Genomic DNA, 13,947 nt, shown 5'->3' on the forward strand with positions numbered 1-13,947 from the left:
TGTCAGCAGCACAGCACACCCCCGGACACAACAGCAGCATGTTAGCTGTACTGAATAAAACATAGAGATGGGTATCAGACAGGCCCTAACCACATAACACAGGATACAGAAAACACCGGAACAGCTTCCCTTGTGAATGGCCTTGACAAAACTCCCAACATAAAACTGCTGAATCAAGCTAGAATTTGTGTAGCTGTATTGTATCAATTAAATACAAGATCTACCAGAAGTGCAGCTATTTGTACAGATAAAGGCTCCGGTTGGATTCGGAACACCCCGACATCCTTCTCAAAACCCAATTGAAGGAGACGTTTCTAAGGGAAGGAACCTTGGATCTTCCAACGTATTTAAAAGGGTATAAGGACTCACTCCTTCTCTGTACCACCTCCACTCACCAGGATGACGCCCAGGCTCCAGAGGTCACATGACTCGTCGTAGCCGTCGTATTTGAGGATCTCCGGCGCGGCGTAGGCCAGGGTGAAACACGGCGTCTTCAGCAGCTGGTTGTCTGGGGGCTTCAGCCGGGCGAAGCCAAAGTCTATGATCTTTATCTCAGAGTTCTCACTCTCATCTGTGAACAGCAAGTTCTGAACGGGGGTTTCAAGAGAGAAACATGTTTCTGTTATTGCTCCGGAGTCTATTTGAATGCATAATTGCAATCTCAAAATGGCACACCCGTTACCATTTCTAGTCCATTAATGACAGGAAGGATGAGATGCACCACTTTTAAAGTGCCAGCTTCAGTTCCATTTGGCCAGATGGAGAAAATAAACGTTAACAACAACAAAGATATCATGCTTCATTCAAGCCTTTGATCGTTATATTCTATTCATATGCAATGAACATGTACAACACATTTGGAAAGGATTCAGTCCCTTTCCCCACATCTTGTTTCAACATGGATTAAATAAAACATTTTCCTCCATCTACACACAATACCCCCATAATGACAAAGCAAAAACAGGTCATTTTTTGGTGCAACTTTTATTACAAATAAAAATTGACACAAGTATTCAGACCCTTTGCTATGAGACACGAAATGGAGCTCAGGTGGATCCTGTTTCCATTGGTCAGCCTTCATGTTTCTACAACTTGGGAGTCCACCTGTGGTAAATTCAATTGATTTGGAAAGGCACACACCTGTCTATAAAATGACCCACACCTGACAGCGCATGTCAGAGCAAAAACCAAGCCATGAGGTTGAAGGAATTGTCCTTAGAGTGCCGAGAAAGGATTGTGTTGAGGTGACCAAGAACCTGATGGTCACTCTGTGGAGATGGGAGAACCTTCCAGAAGGACAACCATCTCTGCAGCACTCAGGTCTTTATGGAAAAGTGGCCAGACCACTGTCAGCCCGCTTGGAGTTTGCTAAAAGGCACTTAAAGGACTCTCAGACCATGAGAAACAAGATTCTCTGGTCTGACAAAACCAAGATTAAACTCTTTGGCCTGAATGCCAAGCGTCACGTCTGGAGGAAACCTGGCCCCATCCCTACAGTGAAGCATGGTGGTGGCAGCATCATGCTTTGGGGATGTTTTTCAGGGACTGGGAGACCAGTCACCGGTTGAGGGAAAGATGAACAGAGCAAAGAACAGAGATATTCTTGATGAAGACCTGCTCCAAAGCTCTCAGGACCTCAGACTGGGGTGAAGGTTCAACTTCCAACAGGACAATGACCCTAAGCACACAGCCAAGACAATGCAGGAGTGGCTTCAGGACAAGTCTCAATTTCCTTGAATGGCCCAGCCAGAGCCCGGACTTGAACCCGATCAAACATCTCTGGAGACCTGAAAATAGCTGTGCAGCGATGCTCCCCATCCAACCTGACAGAGCTTGAGAGGACCTGCAGAGGAGAATGGGAGAAACTCCCCAAATACAGGTGTGCCAAGCTTGTAGCGTCATACCCAAGAAGACTCGAGGCTGTAATCGCTTCCAAAAGGTGCTTCAACAATGTACTGAGTTAAGGGTCTGAATATTTATGTAAAAGTGATTAGTTTTTTTATATGTAATAAATGTGCAAAAATGTCTAAAAACCTGTTTTTGCCTTGTCATTATGGGGTATTGTGTAGATTGATGCAGGTAAAAACGTAAGGCTGTAACGTAACAAAATGTGGAAAAAGTCAAGGGGTCTGAATACTTTCTGAATGCACTGTATTTAGCTAGACCATACATAGAGATCATCAGGATAAGTTGGGAGTGTCCCTCAAGTTCTTTACTTCCAGGGGTTCAACAGCCTGATCCCAGATCTGTTTGCGCAGTATGGCCAGCCCATAAAGATAATAAACTCGCCAAAAGAAAGAAACGTCCCTTTTTCAGGACCCGGTCTTTCAAAGATAATTCGTAAAAATCCAAATAACTTCACAGATCTTCATTGTAAAGGGTTTAAACACCGTTTCCCATGCTTGTTCAATTAACCATAAACAATTAATGAACATGCACCTGTGGAACGGTCGTTAAGACACTAACAGCTTACAGACGGTAGGCAATTAAGGTCACAGTTATGAAAACTTAGGACACTAAAGAGGCCTTTCTACTGACTCTGAAAAACACAAAAAGTAAGATGCCCAGGGTCCCTGCTCATCTGCGTGAACGTGCCTTAGGCATGCTGCAAGGGGGCATGAGGACTGCAGATGTGGCCAGGGCAAGAAATTACAATGTCCGTACTGTGAGACGCCAAAGAGAGCGTTACAGGGAGACAGGATGGACAGCTGATCGTCCTCGCAATGGCAGACCACGTGTAACAACACCTGCACAGGATCGGTACATCCGAACATCACACCTGCGGGACAGGTACAGGATGGAAACAACAACTGCCCGAGTTACACCAGGAATGCACAATCCCTCCATCAATGCTCAGACTGTCCACAATAGGCTGAGAGAGGCTGGACTGAGGGCTTGTAGGCCTGTTGTAAGGCAGGTCCTCACCCCACATCACCGGCAACAACGTTGCCTATGGGCACAAATCTACCATCGCTGGACCAGACAGGACTGGCAAAAAGTGCTCTTCACTGCAGTTTTGTCCCACCAAGGGTGATGGTCGGATTCGCGTTTATCGTCGAAGAATGAGCGTTACACCGAGGCCTGTACTCTGGAGCGGGATTGATTTGGAGGTGGAGGGTCCGTCACGGTCTGGGGCGGTGTGTCACATCATCATCGGACTGAGCTTGTCGTCACTGCAGGCAATCTCAATGCTGTGCATTACAGGTAAGACATCCTCCTCCCTCATGTGGTACCCTTCCTGCAGGCTCATCCTAACATGACCCTCCAGCATGATAATGCCACCAGCCATACTGCTCATTCCTAGTAATTTCCTGCAAGACAGGAATATCAGTGTTCTGGAATGGCTAGCGAAGAGCCCGGATCTCAATCCCATTGAGCACGTCTGGGACCTTTTGGATCGGAGGGCTAGGGCCATTCCCCCCAGAAATGACCGGGAACTTGCAGGTGCCTTGGTGGAAGAGTAGGGTAACATCAAACAGCAAGAACTGGCAAATCTGGTGCAGTCCATGAGGAGGAGATGCACTGCAGTACTTAATGCAGCTGGTGGCCACACCAGATACTGACTGTTACTTTTGATCCCCACCTTTGTTCAGGGACACATTATTCAATTTGTTAGTCACATGTCTGTGGAACTTGTTCAGTTTATGTCTCAGTTGTTGGAATCTTGTTATGTTCAAACAAATATTTACACATGTTAAATTTGCTGAAAATAAATGCAGTTGACAACGAGAGGATGTTTCTTTTTTTTGTTGAGTTTACATGCCATTTAGCAGATGCCTTCATCCAAGAGATTAAACTCATGCATACATTTTACGTACAGGTGGTCAGGGGAATCAAACCCACTATACTGGTGCAGCAAGAGTCATGCTCTACCAACTGAGCTACAGAGGACCACAGGTCTGGGAGCAGCCTAGACGGTTGAGTAGTACCAATGACAGTGTGTATAAATGGAGAAAGCCATCGATTACTTGGCACCCTTCATTCCTATGTGAAGACTCAATAGCACATTGATGCCAAATTAAGTCAGTTAAGATGGCGTCTCATGGAGACATAACATGCGCAGTTTGAGCTACTCCAGGAAGTGACATTACAGGCTAGCTCACTTATGCCCCCTCATTGAGTAAGTCAAGTTGAAGGCCGACCGGGGTACTGCAGGCCGCCATTAGCAACTAAAATATCCTTAATAACTTCTTCAGTGTGTGATTTTCAAATAACCGGTTCAAGGACATACATCTGGTGTATTAGAAGCAACGATTGGTACCATGACAGTCTTCAAATTTGTATTGTATTTACACAAAGATTGGCCACAAAGATTTTTTCCATTCTCTATAATGGGGGAATCCAGTTTTCCTGCAAACAATGCCTGCAGTACCGCAGTCGGCCTTGAACTTCCGTAGCCGCAATGAGAGGGGGCAGTCATTCTCTCAATAGTAGTACCTCTGGCTTGAGGTCCCTGTGCACCACTCCTACATCGTGCATGTGGCTGACGGCTGACACCAGTCTCCTCATGATGCGGCTGGCCTCAGTCTCACTGAAGTGCTGCTTCCTCCGTATCCTCTCCAGCAGCTCTCCACCACGCAGCAGCTCCAACACCAGGTACGTATGCAGCTGGAGGGGAGAAGGAGAGACACAGCAAGTTACACACACACTTACTCATAGGGCCTCCAGAGAGAGCCTTACCGTCATGTTGACCAACGACTCATAGTTCCTATACGGACGTATAAAACTGTATTTTGTAACTTTAAAAATAAATAAATATTGGAGGTCATACGAAGTAGGAAACGTCACGCTTTATGGAATTCATGTGATCGATTGCTCCGAGCCCAAGGCTGTGGTTATACAATAGCGGAAATTGTTTGGAAAACTCAAAAACGGTAGAAACCCTGAGTCCACATTTCTATTTTGTATGAAACATGTCCTAATAACAATACAGATGTCACGGTGATGGAGAGATGAAACCGGAACAAAGTGGCTGAAGTGAAAGGACCCTGATAAAGAGGCTAGAGAATAATGTACCTACGTCTGTCTGTGGCACTGCAGCCGGGTAGAGTAGGCTTTCTCATTAGTGCTCGAAGAGGGGAACAAAGACCGAGAGAGAGAGAGAGAGAGAGAGAGAGAGAGAGAGAGAGAGAGAGAGAGAGAGAGAGAGAGAGAGAGAGAGAGAGAGAGAGAGAGACAGAGAGAGGGAAGGGGCGGGAAGGTGGCCTGCATCCCAATTCTCCACCCTTCTCCCAAAGTATGCACTTGGACACCATTGGCTATGTCCCAACTCTCCATGCAGGTGGTGTGTGTCCCAATTGACGGGGAGTGTGCAAGTGCACACTTTGGGAGAAAAGGTGTAGAATTGGAACGCAGAACGGGAGAGGAGGGCAGCAGCAAGGCGGCTCTGCTTTGATCTAGTTAACAGCCCTCGGTCTGCCTGAATTCTAAATGGCTCCCTTTATATTGCACTACTTTTGACCAGGGCTCCTATAGTGGACCAGGGCTGTGGTCAAAAGTAGTGTGCTTTAAAAAGGAAATATGGTGCCATTTAGGCCAAGCCCTCTCTAAGGTACAGTACAGTAACAACCCAGCAGAGCTCATCAGAGCTACAATGCTGCTCCTAGGCCTGAAGGGCCCCAGATAATGAACATGGCCAATATCAGCCACACACACACACACACACACACACACACTTGTTTGACCCAATTAGGAGAAAACAGTTTTTTTCTTCTCTCACCAAGCTCAAATCCTTCATGAGATCTAAAGGCCCACATACAGACATGCAATATGCTCCGTGTAGGTTAATTCATCTATACCTACAATGGATGTGCCCGTATGTGGCGCAGCTGCTGTACTGCAGTAAAATGCAGTGTATACAAACTGAAATATGGGGGTATAGTGTAGTGTTTATTATAGGACGATATGAAGGAGAGAAGAGGGAGGTGGAGAATGTCCCAGGAGGAATCTAGCTTCCACGTTCATCTGCTCTGTTCCACCTCTGACTTAATAAGGCCGTCTGCCGTTAGTCTCGTCTTACGATCACTAGTTCGGTTAGGAAAGAAAATGGCCATTTCTAAAGATGGGCTTTGACCGGCAACGCTTGTGATAACAGGTCTCTCTGGTAAAATAGATGATATCATCTCGATGAGAAGAAACTGTAAGAAATTACAAGTTCTATGAAAATACGCGTTTTTTTTTTTTTTGCCTACTTCAGTGATTCCAGCGAGTGTCTGCCGAATGACTGAAATATAACGTAATGTAATGTTTCCACTGACTCTATAGCACGCACCTCTAACCAGGATAGCAGAGGCAGCAAAGATAACATCTCTTCTGTAAGAAGCGCCTGTTATCTAAAATGAGACTAACATTTAAAGATAAGGTTCAATAAAATGTAAAAATCCTTACCTGATCATGGTAAATCTCGTGAGTCTTGACGATGTTGGGGTGGCCGTCGCAGAGCTTCAGAGCTGCAATCTCTTTCTGTGTCTGGGCCTCCATCCTAGAGGGGACATATGGGAGAGACGAGACGCAAAGTGTCATCAGAAAGAGTCGCCGGTCATGTGTGCACCTGTCACAGTGTCACCCCCGTAAGTTCAGTGTCACCACTGAAGCCCATTCCTGTCAGGGAAGTGTTGGCACACTTCATCCACCAGCAGCCAACAAGTGTTATAATCGCAGAGCAGTCTTCCGCAACGTCTGGTGGCCTGGAATTTACATCACTTCGAATGAGACCAAACAAATTGAATTAGATGTTTAACGGATGTCTCACTACATCTTTCTCAAAAATAATTGTTTTATTTAAAATCAGCTAAATTGAAAAGTTAATGAAAAAATGGCACAATTATACACACATTTTTGAACTAATTTTAAAAGAATCTCAAATCGTGTAAAAAGTCAAACCTTTTTTTTATTTTATTTTTTTAAATAAAAGTCGGCTTGTGATGAAATTGAGGCAGTTTGGGCTGGAAAGGCAGTGTACATGTGTGTTCAGTGGAAGGGCATCGATGGGATATTATAGCACAAAGTAATGTCCTCAAGTTTCCAGTAAAGTGACACAACTTCCTCTTGGATTATGGCTCAACTATGCCTCCCTAAGAGGCAAAACTCTCACGATTAGGTCACTAGTTGTTAAACTAAAGTTGATGTAGTATTTGAACAATGGGGTTCTACTTTTTTCTTCTTCCTTAAAAAAAATGAAATAATACTACAATGTCTTATCTAGTTAGCCAGTCATCTCCCAATAAACACACATCAGTGAGCTCCGGGCAGGGCCGGTCTGGCCTGGTACAGTTTGGCAGCACAAAACAGATCTGGGAACCAGGCTAGCCTATTTTACAGTACCTCTTGCTGACGATTTTCACAGCGTACTTCTGGCCAGTCTTCTTGTGGGTGCACTGCCTACAGATGGAGAAGCTGCCCTCGCCCAGAGCATTGTCCTTCAGGTTCATCTCATAGTTCATATAGAACGGAGAGTCCTAAAACAGAAGATTGTCATAACAAATCACAAAGAACGCCGTTTTCATAACGCCACTATCAGTCGCTAATTAGTCAACACCACACCTGAGCCAAAGCTGAAACTGAAAGTAGATTTTTTTTTAAAAATACAGTAGCTAAATGATTCACTCCTGGAAGGACTGAAACCTGAAAAGACGAATGCAAAAACAATTGAAAGCAAGCGTTGCTCTCGGGAGAAAACTCCTCTTTCTTAGTGGCTTCAGCTAAGCTATTAAAGCTAAGTGTGTTTAGGTGGCGGGAATAAATACAACCCTATCCATCTAACTGTACTACACACACACACACGGGTGTACCTTCATCATGGCACTGCGGGCCACAGCAGCAGACCCCGGCCTCTGTGACCCTGATCCTCCACACAGCTGTAGTGTGTCGTCCATTACAGCGTTCCACTTGAACAGGATGGAGGGGGCCATGAACGAGTAGCCCTGTAACCAGGACAGAGAGACAGAGAGAGGGGGTATTACATGAAGCAGAAATGTGAAGCGAGAGGTGGCCATGAACGAGTAGCCCTGTAACCAGGACAGAGAGACAGAGAGAGGGGGTATTACATGAAGCAGAAATGTGAAGCGAGAGGTGGCCATGAACAAGTAGCCCTGCACAAAGGACACACATAACCAGAAGTGGGTTTAATATAATATACCTGGTCATATGAAGCACAGGAAAGAGAACGGTATACCCTTCACATTATAGAGCTTACCTGAGACGTCCTTTTCAGCATTGTTGCAGCAACAATGGTGGATGCATAAGATGGCCATCGACACCAAAGTAGACTAGGTTGTGTTCAAATCTGAACTTCAAAACGTAGTTTTCTTCATTTTACTGAAAAGGCATGCAGCGTTTATTTCATTCAATAACTACATTATAACCCATCAATCCTGTAACAACTGTGGCATGAGCATGACAATGGCTGCCATTCATTGGTGGTCCATCTGTGCTCATTGTTATAACTGTCATCTATGACAGGATTGGGATGTGCTGCCTGGTTCCAACTATGAAGGGCCCAGAGCTAGCTAGCTAGCACACACACAGCTGCGTGGGAATGCATGCAGAGTAAGAGCTGTGGATGGACGGACGGATGGATGAGAATACCCTAATTGCCAGGCATCAATATCTGATTGCGCTGCTGTGAAATTACATCTCGTCGGGGCTCTAATGCAATTTAATTTTGTTTTGTGAGGCGAGGCGGGAGCGCAGACCCCCAAGAGTTAAAAGTTGTGATTAGCAGCAGTTCTCTCTAACGCAATTGCTCAGGCCTGGCGTCAAATTATAAAGACTAGCCTACAAATTCTAGTATATGTGAAATTTGGGCTGCGTGCATGAAATAAAACAAGCCAAGATGAAGTTGGCAATCATAGGTTTAAGGCGTAATTGAGGCAGACATGGTGATTCTCTGGAACCGTAACCTTTTCTTCCAGCAGAGAAAAGAGAGAAGCCCTTATAAATGGGCCTATTGATCAGCCAGGCTCGAGGAGCCAGAAGGCATGGCAATCACAGCTGAGATTCTGCTCAATAGCCCACATCAATCAGACACTCAACCAAAAGCTGGCACACAGCTGCATTCATAAAGTGTCTCGGTGTAGGAGTGCAGATCTAGGATCAGGTCCCTCCGTCCATATAATTATGATCTAAAAAGGCAAAAATGGATCCTCGATCTGCACTCATGCTCAGAGATGCTTTATGAATAGGGGCTCTGGGACACATTCTGGTTCAAAACTATAGCATAAATAGTCATTCACATCTGTTAGGTCCATCAGAACTGCATATGGCTATAATTATACGCCTTGAATGAAAAGCCCTTTAGTCAATTTGAATACCAATGTACACACAGACGGGCTTGCACTGACTTTAAAGCAAGCTATTGAGGAGTTTCTAAACAACGTCAATAGCTGAGGAGTCAAATACATACAGTACCCGTCAAAAGTATGGACACGCCTACTCATTCAAGGGTTTTTATTTGTACTATTTTCTACATTGTTGAATAATAGTGAATACAACAACAGTATAAAATAACATTTGGAATCATGTACTAAGCAAAAAAAGTGTTAAACAAAACAAAATATATTTATTCTTCTTCAAAGTAACCATACTTTGTCTTCACAGCTTTGCACAATCTTGGAATTCTCTCAACCAGTTTCACCTGGAATGCTTATCCAACAGTCTTGAAGGAGTTCCCACATATGCTGAGCACTTGTTGGCTGCTTTTCCTTCACTCTGCGGTCCAACTCATCCCAAACCATCTCAATTGGGTTGAGGTCAGGTGATTGTGGAGGCCAGGTTAGCTGATGCAGCACTCAATCACTCTCATTGGTAAAATAGCCCTTACACAGCCTGGAGGTGTGTAGGGTCATTGTCCTGTTGAAACACAAATGATAGTCCCACTAAGCGCAACCTAGATGGGATGGCATATCGCTGTGATAGCCATGCTGGTTAAGTGTGCCTTGAATTCTAAATAAATCACTGACTGTCACCAACAAAGCACCATCCTACCTCCTCCTCCATGCTTCATGGTTGTAACCACACATACAGAGATCATCTGTTCACCTACTCTGCGCCTCACAAAGACATGGCGGTTGGAACCAAAAATCTCAAATTTGGACTCATCTGACCAAAGGACAGATTTCCACTGCTCGTGTTTCTTGGCCCAAGCAAGTCTCTTCTTCTTATTGGTGTCCTTTAGTAGTGGTTTCTTTGCAGCAATTCGACCATGAAGGCCTGATTCACGCAGTCTCCTCTGAACAGTTGATGTTGAGATGTGTCTGTTACTTGAACTCTGAAGCATTTATATGGGCCGCAATTTCTGAAGCTGGTAAATCTAATGAACTTATCCTCTGCAGCAGAGGTAACTCTGGGTTTTCCTCATGAGAGCCAGTTTCATAGCGCTTGATGGTTTTTGTGACAGCACTTGAAGAAACTTTCAAAGTTCTTGAAATTTTCCAGATTGACTGACTGTCATGTCTTAAAGTAACGGACTGTTGTTTCTCTTTGCTTATTTGAGCTGTTATTGACATAATATGGACTTGGTCTTTTACCAAATAGGGCTAACTTCTGTATACCACCCCTACCTTGTGACAACACAACTGATTGGAATGCATTCCTGTTGACTACCTCATGAATCTGGTTGAGAGAATGCCAAGAGTGTGAAAAGCTGTCAAGGCAAAAAGGTGGCTACTTACTAAAATATAAAATATATTTTGATTTGGCGAACACTTTTTTTGGTTACTGCATTCTTCCATGTGTGTTTTTTCATAGTTTATGTTCTCGCTATTATTCTACAATGTAGAAAATCGTAAAAAATAAAGAAAACCTTGAATGAGTGGGTGTGTCCAAACGTTTTGACTCGTACTGTACATAGAAACAGCGTCATCTGTGACACCATCTAACACACGTCAAGAGTTTACATTGAATGTCAACAAAATAATGTTGAAGTTTACCTAAATGAAACATAATTTGACAATTTGGGCAAAGCCTTTTAACACAGACCGACTGTATTAAAAAGCATAAATCAACCACTTGCCACCCCATCTGAAAGATGCATTGTCAAAAACCTCTGACCAACCAGAGAATTAAGGTAACAGTTCTGAGGCAGAGCTGCAGGGGAATAGGTGGGGTCCATCGGGCACACACACAGAGACACACACAGAGACACACCTGAAAGATGCGGTCACAGTTCTGAGGCAGAGCTGCAGGGGAGTAGGTGGGGTCCATTTCAGTGAACTCCTCCGCAAAGTTGCTGACATCTAGCTCATCCCTGATCACCGGCTTGAACGGGGCGGGCACCCTCTTAGCTGCTAAGTCCTCCCAGTTAATCTTCTGAAATATTGAGGAGATGAAGCACAACAAAAAGCTTTAGTCAGCAACCATTTCTACTTTAAGACCATTTTATCAACAAAAGGCAAATATAAAGTGTCTTCAGGAAGTACTCATCCCCCTTTTCCACATTCTGTTATGCAACAGACTACATTTAAAACTGATTAAAAAATTATTTTTTTTGGCACTGGCCTACACATACCACATAATGTTTAAGTGGAATGATGTCATTTTTTAAAATAAATTCATTGAAAATGAAAAGCTGAAATGTCTTGAGTCAAGTATTCAACCCCTTTGTGATGGCAAAAATGTGTTTAACAAGTCACATAACTTGAATAATGGTGTTTGACATGATTTTTGAATGACAACCTCATCTCTGTACCCCACACATACCGTACAGATCATTGTCCCTCATTCGGGCAGTGAATTTCAAACACAGATTCAACCACAAACACCAAGGAGGTTTTCCAATGCCTGCAAAGGGCACCCCTTGGTAGACAGTGAATATCCCCTTGAGCATGGTGAAGTAAGTTATTAATTACACTTCAGATGGTGTATCAATACACCCAGTCACTAGAAAGATACAGTGGTCCTTCCAGACTCAGCTGTCGGAGAAGAAAGAAACCGCTCAGGGATTTCACCATGAGGCCAATGGTGACTTTGAAAAACAGTTTCAGAGTTCAATGGCTGAAATAGGAGAAAACTGAGTATGGATGAACAACATTGTAATTACTACACAATATGAACCTAATTCACAGTGAAAAGAAGGAAGCCTGTACAGAATACAAAGATTCCAAAACATGCATCCTGTTTGCAACAAGGCACTAAAGTAAGTGTAAAAAAATGTGGCAAATCCATTCATGACCTGAAAACCAAGTGGTTATGTTTGGGGCAAATCCAATACACAGTAACACTCCCCATATTTTCAAGCATAGTGTTGTTATGGGAATGCTTGTAATCATTAAGGACTAGAGAGTTTTTCAGGATAAAAAAAGAAATGGAATGGAGCTAAGTACAGGCAAATTCCCAGAGGAAAACCTGGTTCAGTCTGCTTTCCACCAGACACTGAGATGAATTCACCTTTCAGCAGGACAATAACCTAAAACACAAGGCCAAATAAAAACTCGAGTTGCTTACCAAGAAGACAGTGAATGTTCTTGAGTGGTCGAAAATCGATGGAAAGACCTGAAACCTGTTGTCCAGCAATGATCAACAACCAATTTGACAGCTTGAAGAATTTTGAAAAGAATAAATGGGCAAATGTTGCACTATCTGGGTGTGGAAAGCTCTTAGAGACTTACCCAGAATGACTCACAGCTGTAATCACTACCAAAGGTGATTCTAACATGTATTGACTCAGGGGGTGAATACTTATCTAATCAAGATACTCTTGAGTGCACAAAACATTAGGAACATTGAGTTGCACCCCTTTTTGACCTCAGAACAGTCTCAATTTCCTCGGGGCGTGGACTCGACAAGGTGTCGAAAGAGTTTCACAGGGATGCTCGCCCATGTCGACGCCAACGGTTCTAACAGGTTGTGTCAAGTTGGCTGGTAGTAGATCTGTACTCCCGAATACGTCGTTCCATCTCATCCAACAGATGCCAAATTGGATTGAGATATGGTAACTGGGCAAGCCACTGCAGTGAGCTGAATTCACTGTCCGTGGAACCATTCCTGGACAATCCTAGCCTTGTGTCATGGGGCATAGAGTACTTCAGGATGAGTCATAATACCCTTAAAACCTAGTGGTCAAACAGTGAAATGGTTCCAATTGATGTTCATTTTTCCCTGTGTTTCTTGTAGGCTTACCCTGGTGTGACGTTTTGATAACCGTGTAAATCTCTTGGACAAGGTGACTTTTATCAATTTATTCGCCTGCATTTACCCTCCAAAAATGATATGCTAATTAGCTGCTAAAGTGAACTAAAAAACTTCAAAATGGCATGATGATCTGGACGAGACTGGCGAATCAAGGCAAAAGGTAAGAACCTCTGGATGAACTATTTAATGTTAGCTAAATGCGGTAATGAATAAATAGGCAAAATTTCTTTCAAATTGAGAATTCTCTGAAATGTCTGGTTCAAGTTTTAAATTGACACAATACCTGTTAGCAAAGGGGTCTGCTAGAGATGACATCCAGGAGCCTGCAGGGATTGGTCGTTTTGCATGTCTACTTTGATGGTATTTAGCATTTTAGAATCTGAGAGTGAATAGAGCCGAATATATTGATGAAACTCACCTTGTCAGAGAGATTGGCATAGTTATCAAAACGTCACGCCAGGGTAAGCCTACAGGAAAAACAACACTTATTTGGAGTGTTTTCAAAATCCCCCACGGGAAAACTGAATGGTAGAAAAACAATTAGAATAATTTCCATGTTTGACCGCAAGGTTTTATGGGTATTATGACACCTCCACTGTGGGTCTCTATTATCCTGCTGAAAAAAATCTATTTGCAGATGGATACAATGCCACCATGAAAGGATGCACCTAATTGGCAATGATGTTCAGATATTCTGTAGCATTCAAAACGCTGCTCCACTTTTATCAAGAGGCCCAATCCAATGTGTGCTATGAAAATACACCCCACACCACCAGCCTGCAATGTTGACACACACCATGTGGATGCTTGTACTCATGT

General features: G+C 43.7%; 1 protein-coding gene across 2 annotated transcripts in view; it reads right to left on the minus strand.

Annotated features, from left to right (window-relative positions):
- Nucleotides 1–13,947, minus strand: part of rps6ka5 (ribosomal protein S6 kinase, polypeptide 5) — a 40,606-nt gene that overhangs the window by 7,159 nt on the left and 19,500 nt on the right. The window contains exons 9-14 of one of the 2 annotated variants that reach the window (XM_065004078.1): nt 11,146–11,307; nt 7,791–7,922; nt 7,324–7,457; nt 6,388–6,481; nt 4,438–4,608; nt 396–587 (exon numbers count right to left, since the gene is read on the minus strand). In XM_065004078.1, coding sequence (XP_064860150.1) covers nt 396–587; nt 4,438–4,608; nt 6,388–6,481; nt 7,324–7,457; nt 7,791–7,922; nt 11,146–11,307 — 885 coding nt within the window. Of the gene's footprint in view, nt 1–395; nt 588–4,437; nt 4,609–6,387; nt 6,482–7,323; nt 7,458–7,790; nt 8,007–11,145; nt 11,308–13,947 lie in introns of both variants that reach the window. The other variant, XM_065004077.1, reaches the window with a different exon arrangement.

Source organism: Oncorhynchus nerka, linkage group LG18 (genome assembly GCF_034236695.1).
Source record: "Oncorhynchus nerka isolate Pitt River linkage group LG18, Oner_Uvic_2.0, whole genome shotgun sequence".
NCBI classification, from domain to species: Eukaryota; Metazoa; Chordata; class Actinopteri; order Salmoniformes; family Salmonidae; genus Oncorhynchus; species Oncorhynchus nerka.